This window comes from Chrysochloris asiatica, unplaced genomic scaffold (assembly GCF_000296735.1).
Source record: "Chrysochloris asiatica unplaced genomic scaffold, ChrAsi1.0 scaffold00212, whole genome shotgun sequence".
Lineage (NCBI taxonomy): Eukaryota > Metazoa > Chordata > Mammalia > Afrosoricida > Chrysochloridae > Chrysochloris > Chrysochloris asiatica.
Genome location: NW_006408730.1, coordinates 2,636,254 through 2,647,666, shown reverse-complemented (window position 1 = coordinate 2,647,666; position 11,413 = coordinate 2,636,254). Strand labels below are relative to the sequence as shown.

Here is an 11,413-nt window from a genome sequence, read left to right as displayed (position 1 = left end):
TAAAAAAGAAGGGAATATCTGTCACATTTTCATATTATTTTAAGATTTGTACCCACTCCGGTATCCGAGAATTAAATTGCCCTGTTAACTATCCTTTAGATATCATACTCCTGTCTCTTTAACAAACTGCAAGTGAGAGAGGGTGGGCCTCTGGTGTTGCGAAGACTCTGATTGGTTCTTCTAACAGGAAGTGGGCGGTGAAAGCGCGCTTCTATTATTGTCCGAGGCTGTAGGGTGAGAGTCCCGGCCTGGTTGGGTTTCTAGAAGCCGTAGCTCTGCGTGCTTCAAATCGCAGGCGTGGGAGCTTGGGGTGCAAAACGGGTCCCTTTTATCCCGGTGGGTGCAGGGCCCTGGCAGCCCTTACGCGGTGGCGCTGCGCCCCAGGGGTTCCACCACGATGCGTCAGGGGTCCACTTGGACCGCCGAGACGGCGCGGTGGTCAGGGAGCAAGAGGAAAGGTGGTGTTGCCCGGGCGCCTGACACCGCCCTCTCAGCTCCTCCAAGACCCCCATCTCAACCTGGACTCTCTTTTTCCCTTGTTCTGCAGGCTCGCTTCCGGCGTCATGGCTCAAAGGGCCTTCCCGAATCCTTATGCCGATTATAACAAATCCCTGGCCGAAGGCTACTTTGATTCTGCCGGCAGGGTGAGTTTGGAATATAACTACATCCATCCCCACCTCCTCTAGTGTCCAGAAAAGACCTTAGTTTTGCCTGAAAGAAAGGGATGAGCATTCATTTTCAAAATAGGTACAGTTTTGAAATATAGAAAATACTGTTAAAATATACAATTAGAACTCTAACGTTGAATTTCTTTGAGAAAAACAGTCGTTAATATTGTTAATTGAGGGAATAACCATAGCTAGCTGTTGATAATATACAGTGGATATTCACTATACCGTGTTATCTTGGGTTTTCCATCCATTTTGGTTTGCTTCATAAAGAGAGCAAGGAATCCTAATAGAAGTTACACGTATGCTTTTACGATTGTGTATATTTATGGAAGGTCAGATACAGACCAGGTAAAGACAAAGGAGGAGACAGGCCTGAAATTAACACTCTTCCCAGGACATCCTCAGAGTTTAAGAAAGGAGTAAATTATCTCACAAACCACTTTACAAAAAAGACAACCTGGATAGGAGATAACCAGTAGCCTAGTGGTGAGGTGGTAAGCACTCAACTGCTATGCATAAGGTCTGTGGTTGGAAAACACCAATTGCTCCAAGGGAGAAAAAGTTGGCGGTGAAAGTCTAAAAATTTTTAAACATGGGAACGCTAGGAGATATTTCTGAAAGCAAGAAATTGTTTTTCTTATTCCTGCTTGGGTGAACATAATTGCTAAGACAGAATTTGGCTGTGGAGTCGATTCCGACTCATAGAGAGGGTACCCTGTACAGGGTATCCGAGGCTGTACCCGTGGAACAGTTGGTAGTTTCAAACTGCTGATCTTGCAGTTCACAGCCCGGTTCTTAACCGCTACGCTACTAGAGATCCTTCTTAAGCACACCTAGTGTGGCACTTTAGGATAAGCACTGGATTGCTAGCCACGAGGTCGGTGGTTCAAACCCACCAGCTCCTTGGAAGTCCTATGCAGAGTCTCTATGAGTCAGAACTCACTGGAGAGCACACAACAAGAACAACAAGTTAATCTCTTAACTTTTAGCACACAATAGTTCTTCATTTTACCAGCTTATTTTTCTCAACTTGCCATTCATACAAAAAACAGTTCTCAGGTGATATCATAGCTTTACAGATTCCTTAACTGTCAAGTTAACTTTATGTGGCTCTGTTCTTCAAACACTTCATTATTGATTCACTCTGGTCAGTAATACGAATAATGAGGAGATGGACAAGGGGTGTAGGTAGGCTAGAAGTTTGCCAAAGTGCATATGGATGGATGTAGTGGCAATCGGCTTATTTTAAGACCAATACTGAGCTCTGGTAGCATAGTGGTTACGAATCGGGCTGCAAGCCTTAAGGCCAGCAGTTCAAAACTACCAGCCGCTCCGTGGGAGAAAGATGAGGCGTTCTGCTCCTGTAAAGATTTACAGCCTTGGAAACCCTATACAGGGTCGCTATGGGTCGGAACCAACTCGACGGCACTTAACAACAACAACAACTGACCTGCCCAAGTAAAATCCTGATATAGTTATTTTGAGGTCAGACAGCTTCCTTTGGGCCATTTGGAGCTGCGTTTTGCCTAGCTCTACAAATGCTGGAGCTGAAGTATATGTCTTTTCTTGTTGGAGATGGACGTGTTGCTACATGCTAACTTGACAAGGAGCACTTGAGAATGTGTCCTAATGATACAAACTCTGAATAAAATGGAGCTCACTATTTAAGCCACTTAGAGCGTAAATGCTTTTATGAATTTAGCTCATTATTTCTAAGGGTACTTATAAAAAGAATTCATAAATTTCAACAAGTGTTCCCTGATCCAAGAATAAAAATGTAATTTATTGCCTTTTTTTTTTTTGAGAGTCCAGAAACTAGATAAAAATTGCCATAACAGTTCTAAAATTGTTTACAGTTGAACACAAACAATTGTACACCAGAGAGACAGGTCCTTCATTTGTTGGTACAATGATTTCAATGAGGAAAATTGGCTGTTTTCTGTCATCCAATCAGAAAAAGCTTCTAGAGGTTCTTCAGATTATTACTGCTGCTGTTGTTAAGTGCTGTCCAGTGAGGTTCAACTCATAGTGACCTGTTTCCACAGAGCAGCTGGTTGGTTTGAACCCCCAACTTTGCAGTTAGCAGTCCATAGCTTATCCTACAGCACCACACCTAACTGGTGGTCTGCCACAAGCCATCCATTTTCTCAGGCAGCTCAAATAGGAAATACCCTTGCCTTCCTAAGGCATTCACATTCTTGATCTCTTGAGGAAAGGCCAAGCAAGATGATAAATTATACATGATCGGTGTACAGAAGATAACATTTTCTTATGTAGATACACTCTTCTACTTGAGCTACAACAATATTTTGTGCCTTGAATGAGAAAACATGTCTTTTTAATTTCGTTCTCCCAGGCAGAAAAGTGTAGCCTCAGTAGAAATGGAATACTCTCCTATTTTTGGTAGTCTGTCGTCCCAGAAGTTGAGTGGTCCACATTTTTTTATATTTGTTTTCCCTTTAATATCTACAGCTGACCCCTGAGTTCTCACAACGCTTGAACAATAAGATTCGGGAACTTCTTCAGCAAATGGAGAGAGGCCTAAAGTCAGCAGACCCTCGGGATGGCACTTGTTACACGGGTTGGTCAGGTACGAAGGACTATGAACTGACCTAAAAAGTGTTTGTGTGGTCAAAGCATTCCCTTTGGGCTTCTGTCCGCCCTTAAGGGATTCTTGCATTGTATTGAGTAGCTACTTCCGGAAATCATCAACATTTTCAGCCTTTCAAGTTTGCTATCTGCTACTTATATGAATCTGAAGATGTGGGCCCCACTCCCCCAATCCTACAACCAAAATCCACTGGGACCCTTGTGTCACACATAATCCATATTTCCCTTAAAATTTATTTCTGTATGCTTTGTATTACTGAAAACATATGCTATCAACAAAAACTTCAAAACAGCAAATAATGGGGTCATTCTCGTTCTAGTTGTTTAGTGCCGTCGAGTCGTTTCCAGCTCATAGCGACACTACATAGGATTTCCAAGGAGCAACTGGTGGGTTTGAATTGCTGACCTTGTGGTTCACAGTACAGAGCTTATCTTATGTACCACACCAGGACTCCAATTAAGTTATAAAAGAGTCAAAATCAGCAAAGTAATAATCTCAAGAATGTTGAAGGCCAATATATTTTTTTTAAATACGAGGAATGGGCTAAATTATATCTAGTCATCCTTCCACAAACTTTGCAAGTTTTTGCAGGTTATACTGTCATCCAACAGTAAAACCTGCAAAAAGTTGGAACCTCTGTAAGGCAGAAACCTACCAGAGATGGAAAATTCAAATCTTTCCACTAAAACAAGTGCTAGAAAGGGGGTAAAACTGTACCCTGTCAAAGGTCGAAAACTTGTAAGACCCAGAAAAGCATGGGAGGCCTATAAAGTGCTGGCTCTCTCACAGGCTTCACTGTAGTTCAGTTTGATGCTGTTGTGGATTGTAGAAACTTAGCTCAAGAAATACTAAGATGAGAATTGAAAGTATTTTGCTTTAAGAGGAAAGTTATAACAACTCATTTACTGAGCAGCTGCTGTGTCCAGGTATGGTGTTAGTAGATTAATCTCATTTTTAAAAATTACTATTTATTTAAAACAAAGATTTGAATTTAAACAGGACAATGAATGGATGTCTTTAGTTTTTCTCTTGTTTGCCACATTTTGCTAATACATACGGTCCTAAACTGTGAGATCTTTTCCTAATATATTTTGAGTTTCTATTATTTTTTTATTCTTGGCAAAAATGAAAGACTAAGAGATGGCTAGACTTGATTTCAGGATGGAATGCAAACAGAATGACTTAAAACTTCAATCACCTATTCAGATGAGCTTATAGTTACTCTATGAGGGGACTTCAAAAAGTTTGCAGAAAATGGAATGAAAAGATAATGGAATTTTTCCATGAACCCCTTGTTTATTATAGGGTTCCTTGTTTCAGAGAGAAAAAAATCAAGCCTCAGTTTGAATTCATAATTTGACCATGTTCAGAAAACTTATTACACCCATGTATTCCTAGAGCTAATTTAGAAAGTATAACTTAAACTTAACTTGAAAATAGAAGAAGAAAAAAATTCACTCCAAACTAAAATGTAGTTTTGATTGTCTTATGGTTTCGGGCATTTTTACCTTTAACAATGTTCTTCAACCCTTTATCCTGAAACATCTATGGAACTCATTACTGGTTCCTGAAAGCCGCTTATATGGCACTATCTGAGGCAAATTGGCATACTAAGCAGTTTAGGGTGTCTTCCATTCCTGCTTGTTTTATGATGAAGCATAAAGTCTTCTAGATAGATTTGCTAATGGCATTCGAGGCAAAGTTCCTAATGTCTCCCTAATCAAACACTGTTAAAAAGCATTATTCCTACATAATGTGGACCGTCTCTTGCAGTGCTTTGGTAAGTCAATTGCTTCCCTCTACCACTATTCATATTTCTAAATAGCAGAAAACTGAGTTGCATAAGAAACCAAAGTTGATTCCATCACAAATTCATAATACTTTCTCTTCTCATTATCTTATATCTTACAAAATATTGTAGCTTTATTACAAAAAAAAAAAAACAAAACAGCATAGACAAACATCTAAACCTAAAATACTTGTGACTGTGTGCCAAAGCAGTGTTGATAGAACTCCGTGCAGATTTACACGTTAACATGTATTCCATGTTGTCTTTCAAAAACGGATACATTTTAGGAGGCTAGGATTGTGTTTGTTTAACTTCTTTCAGCCACAAATCCAGGGCTGTATTTTTATAAATGTTAATTTATTGTTTGCTCTTGTTGCTTTGTTGTTGTTGTTATGTACCATCGAGTCGGTTCCGACCCATAGCGACCCTGTACAGGGTTTCCAAGGGTGTAAATCCTTACAGAAGTAGAAAGCCTCATCTTTCTCCCGCGGAGCAGCTGGTAGTTTTTAACCGCTGACCTTAAGGTTCGCAGCCCGATTCGTAACCACTACGCTACCAGAGCTTACTTACTTGTTCAGAATTACTTTACTTTGGGAAACACTAATTCTGCTGCTACCGTGTGCCACTGAATCGCAGAAACCTTTTAAACTATTTTTTTTAACAGCATTGATATTTATTGAACATTTATTGTTAATATACCATGAAAGCTTTTGCAAATAATCATTATTATAACTCATTACACATTTTGTATGAGAAAACAGAATAATATAACAATTAATTATAACTGTAAATTATCATCTTATTTTGTTAAATATCGTTTTCCAGGAGAAGTATGCTCTGATAGTTAATGAAGTTCAGACTGGAGTAGGATTAGATTCAGTTGATACACTTCCTCCTTTCCCAATGAATGAATAACAGTGGTTTAAATAAGATCTATCCCCTCCTCACTTATCAACATAGTTCGGTTCCAAAGACCAGGTTGTTATGTGAAAATTGGAATCACATGAAAATGGAGGATGACTACACTATTCCTTAACTCCCAAACCAGAGAAATCATGTCCCAGTCATGATTTCCTAACCAGTCAACCATAATCATGTCAGCCAGTGTTATTCTTAACCCAGCGTTCATTATTGCCAGCTATACATTGTTAATATGCAAAACAGTCAGTAGATGTTTTCCTATTGTCACAAGTATAAAATGTGTGATAATGAGTAGACCAATAATGGGCAGCAGATGTAGTTTAGTTTTCTCTTGTAAAAGGAGGTCAGCAGGAGGCAGGCCAGGGCTGATCTGGTGGCCTCAGCATGTCAGCAGGAACCCAGGCTCCTGTCAGCTCCATAATCGCTCAGCTGTCAGCTGCCAGTTCGGTCAAACAGGCTGCCAAAGAGCTAGCCATTGCATCAGCAATTCAAACCAAAGGCAGGAAGAAACTTAAATATGCATTCCCTCCCTTTAAAAAGACCCTGGAAGCCCACTCAGCATTTCGTTCCTGCTTAGTCTTCACTGGCCAGAACTTAGTCACATGATCATCCTAGTTAGCAAGAAAGGATAGCAAATGCAGTCTATTAGCGATCTATTTACTAAAGGAAAGGGGGGAGTGCATTTCAGGATAAGATTAGCTTATTTCCTTGAAGTCTTATAAAACCGGAAAATTGATCCTCTTAATTCCAAAGTTTTACACAAAGCATTTGGAGCGTGAACCTTGAGTTTCCATCATCTTCCAAAGGATCCTGAACTGTGTCCGTTATCAGTGGATTTTTATCAGCCTAAATGGAGTCCTGGGGTGGCACTGTGGGTTAATTCACTGGACTGCAAAGTTGGTTTGAACCGCAATGTCGGTGGTTCAGGCTCACCATCTGCTCCTCAGAAACCCTATACAGGGTCACTGTTGGTTGGAACCAACTCAACAGCACTTAACAACATAAAATGTTTTTAAATTTGGTAAGCAATGTTTCACCTGTTCTTAGTTTCTAGGGAAACTCATTTGGATTTGATTCAAAATACTTTTAATTCATTATAAACAATTTTCATTTTATTAATTGTCTTTCCACAAAGTTTCCCATAGAATCAAAAACTCACTGCCATAGAGTCTACTCCTACTCATAGTGAAGCAGTATAGAAAGGGCAATTATAGGAAAGCACTAGACTGCTAGCCACAAGATTGGCAATTCAAACCCACCAGTCGCTGGCACAGTTTGAGGAGGCACCAGCTCTAGAGTAAGGCTTTCTTTGTGTCTCCTGGTTCCAGGAGGTCCCCAGCACAGGGAACTTAGTACAAAAGCAGCGCTCTGCTCCCTGCTGGTCTGTCTTGCTGATATTAGGTGCCCCTCTTCTGTCCTGTGTCTCTCCTCTTAGCTCTTGTAAGATAAAAGGTGATGCAGGCCACACCCTAGGGAAACTCACCGTTTGTCAGATCAGGACTGTGATCTAAGTAACAGTGTAGCATCCCACCATAATCTGCTAATGGGCTGATCACATCAGATCACATCATAGGCGTTCACTCCATCATTACATGAGAATTAAGGCCCAGCCAAGTTGACACTTAATTTTGAGGGAGGGGACGCAACTGAATCCATGACAAGCATATATCATGCCTACTCAATCCCATGGTCAGAGCTATCTGTGTTTTCTACTTAACGACTCTAAAGAAAGCTACAAATCTAGGTCACCCCACTTAATTAGACTTCATTCATGCTAGGCCTGGATTTGTCTCAGTTGCTCAGTTGATCTTGAAGATGACAGGTTCTGGTGAAGAGATACAGCATTCCTGTGTGTCTGATGTTATATATATACTTGCAGTGGAAAAACTAGATTCCCGTTATTTTTTCCCATTGTCTTGTCTCTTCAGCAAAGATTGACTCTAAAGGCAATGGGATACTTAGAATTTCTGCTAGAGCACATCTTTGTGTTTTTTGTAATTCAGAAAATATACAAATTCAATATACAAATGCTTTATGGGTAATATGATTTTAAGTAGAAATTTAAAAGAAGCAAATTATTGCTTTAAAAGGTATTTTAAATTTACTTCACAAACTATTTTATACTTGAAATGATCTTGGCTTTTGTTTTAAAATAGAAGCACAGGCTACCATAAGGAGTGAGAGTGAGATTAACCTGGAGTTTTGATAGCACCCAAACAGCATTTCCCTCAAAACCTGGAGTATTTATGCCTCTGGGATGTCATGGTCCGAATTTACAGACTGTATCCCTGACGCTTACATTTTTCTGTTTGTAGCAGAGAGGTAAAGTGCCCTGATTCTCAGAAGGAAAGAAAGGGAGAATTTTTAAATTACCACAACTGAGTCATATTGGTAAATGAGGCAACAATTGCCATAAATCCCTTTAGCCACTCTCATTTTTCTCCAGGAATGAGTTGTTGTACATACCCAGTTTCTCAGACAGTCATTAAGAGTTCCCAGATTATCACTGTGCATTAATGTTCAAAAACAACAACTTATTAATTAATTAATTCACTAATTAAACTATAGTGAATGTAATGTTCTCAAGGGAATTGAGGCTCATCTGTGTAAAGTTTCATGGTCATTTAAGCCCTGGACTGCTAGCCACAAGGCTGGTAGTTCGCCAGTTCAAACCCACCAGCCACTCCTCGGAAGCCCTATAAAGGGTCACTGTGAGTTGGAACCAACTCTGTGGCACGCAACAACAACAATAAAGATTAAAACTCAGTTCCTGTTGATAAACTGTGACTAGGATTGACATCTGAATGACAGAAGCAAAAATGTGTGTGCATATATGCTAATAACTAGCGTATGTGTCAGGCACCATTCTAAGTGTGTCACATGAAGTAACTAATCCCAGCAACTCCATGGCATGGATACTATTCATCTTCTCATGACACACATGAGAAAATGAAAGCAAAACAAGACTGCGTGTCTAGTTTAAAGTCATGGTTAGCTGTTGTCAGGTCAGCTCCGACTCGTGGTGACTCTGTGTCCAACATAACGAAATCTTACACAGTCCTGTTCCCTCTTCATGACCAATGGCCTGAATCCATTGTTGCAGCTACTGTATATTTTTAATGTCTTACTTTCCAATGTAGAGGCTCAATTTCCAGGACGACATTGGATCATAGTCTTCTGCTATGATCAATATAATTGTCATTGGCTCATTTTCAGAAGTTGACCAGTGGGCCTTTCTTCATCTGGAAGCTGCACTGAAACTTGTCTACCATGGGGTCCCTGCTTGGACTTGAAATAGAAATGTCATCGTTCCAGCATCGTAACAATACGCAGACCTCCAGAGTATAGCAAACTAATGAATGATGAAGTCAGGGTCCAGTCCTGGTGAGCCTGGCTTCAGAGCCCTGCTCTTTACCCCCGAGTGTGTGTGTGTGCGCGCGCATGCTCACACGCTCAGCTTACACATTTGGAATTATTTCTTAAATTTTATGCTGTGTTGTTAGTGCCATCAAGTCAATTCTAACTCATTGTGACCCTGTATAGGGTTTCCAAAGAGTGGTTATTGGGCTTGAACCGCCAATCTTGAGTTTAGCAGTCCAGCCTGTATCCTACAGCACCTCACCAAGACTCCCTGTAAGTGAAAACAATCTACTCAAAAGCTATGGTGGTAGTGGTTGTGTGTTACCTAGTCAGTTTCCACTCAGAGCAATCCTGTGTAGGATTTCTGAGGCTGTAAATCTATACGGGAACAGAAAAGTCTCATCTGTCTCCCAAAGAGGGATTGGATTGGTAGATGAAAACTCCTGACCTCATGGTTAGCAGCCCAGCTCATAGTCCACTGTACGGCCAGGGCATCTTCATAAGCTATGTTGTTGTTGTTGTGAAGTGCCGTCCAGTTGGTTCTGACTCGTAGCAACCCTGAATACTGTTTCCGAGGAGCCGCTGGTGAGTTTGAACCTCTGACCTGTGGTTCAAACCAACCTTGAGGTCAGAGGTCGTGATCCTACAGCACCACACCATCAGCTATAGTTTGGGGTAATTTGAGTAATGATAGCATATGGTCCTCATTCTGTACAAAACTCATTAGAATTGGCAAACGACTAGTTAAATTCCGAGAGCGCTGGTGCTGCTGTAGAGTAAGCACTGGACTGCTAACCACAGTTGGTGGCTCAAGCCCACCAGCTGCTCTGTGGGAGAAGGATGAAGCTTTCTGCTCCCATAAATATTCATAGTCTCAGAAACCCTATACGGGGTCACTCTAAGTCAGAAACAAGTCAGTAGCATTTAACAATAACAACAGTTTGATTTAAGTGTTGTATATAAAAGTAAGAATTAGCCTTGATAAAACATGAAAGGCATTTGAAAATAAAGAAGGAAGAGGTGGCTTGCTAAACAAGTAGGAATCATTCCTATTTAAGTCTATGGGAAACAGTTTTTTAGGTTCTTCATAAAATAAATGCTGCAAAGATTTATGGTCATTTGCAGCTAGAAAAAGAAAATATTCAGTTATTCTCTAGAAGATGACGCCCCCCCCTTCCTAATCCTGTATTAATATATGCAGCATGGTTTCAGGATAGAAAATTAATTGGGCCAACACAGAAGCTTTTCCTCATAATTGCTTGTATTTGAAAAGGCTTGTTGAGATTCTTCACAAGTGAATTATCACCCATAGTCTGAAATTAATCGGTAGCTCATGCAGCTGTTAATAAGCGATATTTGAAATGAACAGCTTCAGTTCTTTTTACCAAAATCCTCCTTTATAAAATTTAGTACATTGAAGTGTAACGCATCACAGTACTGATGTATGACATATGCCTGCAGTATGCGAATTGTTCATTTATAGCTGTAATCCTTTCCCAGGGGATTTACGGGAGTTCTTTACAGCACGTGCTCACAGCCAGTGCTTTTGGTTATTTAGGAATCCGATCAAAAAGTGTTCTGTATGCTGTAAACAGCAGGCACAGGGCCCTTCTAAGATCTAACTCGTTTGTCTGCTACTGAGTGACCCGCGCTGGTGTCCAGGGAGGGGACCTGTAGTGACTCACCAGAGAGTGTAATGCCACCAGCTGCCGGGCTGAACTGGGCTTTGGTCCAGATAGGTCTTGGCTTTAGGGAGAGAGCCAAGGGAAGATTTTACAGTGCTTATAAAATGGAAAGCACAAAGCAACAATGGAGCATTATTATGATAAAGGATTCCATGATCAAATGAAGTGTTTTGTGTTAGAAGTAAGCGTTTAGTAGAGAAGATTGCTTCCCTTGCAGATAACATAGCATGAAAGTTAAGTAAACCCAAGGGATGGCTGATTTCACTGGAATCTTTAAGAGAAAACAAGGGAAGTGTTAGCCCTCATTTAATTTCATTCCCCCGCCCCAACCCAAGTTTAGCTCTCTTGATTCCTAAGGGAAATGATGATCTGCTCA

General features: G+C 40.5%; 1 protein-coding gene across 1 annotated transcript in view; it reads left to right on the top strand.

The window, feature by feature from the left end:
- Positions 1-203: 203 nt before the first annotated feature.
- LANCL1 (LanC lantibiotic synthetase component C-like 1 (bacterial)) overlaps positions 204-11,413 on the top strand; it is a 44,998-nt gene continuing 33,788 nt past the window's right edge. Inside the window, exons 1-3 of the mRNA XM_006872743.1 lie at positions 204-234; positions 548-644; positions 3,144-3,261. Of these exons, the coding sequence (XP_006872805.1) occupies positions 564-644; positions 3,144-3,261 (199 nt within the window). The 5' untranslated portion in view covers positions 204-234; positions 548-563. The remainder of the gene's footprint in view (positions 235-547; positions 645-3,143; positions 3,262-11,413) is intronic.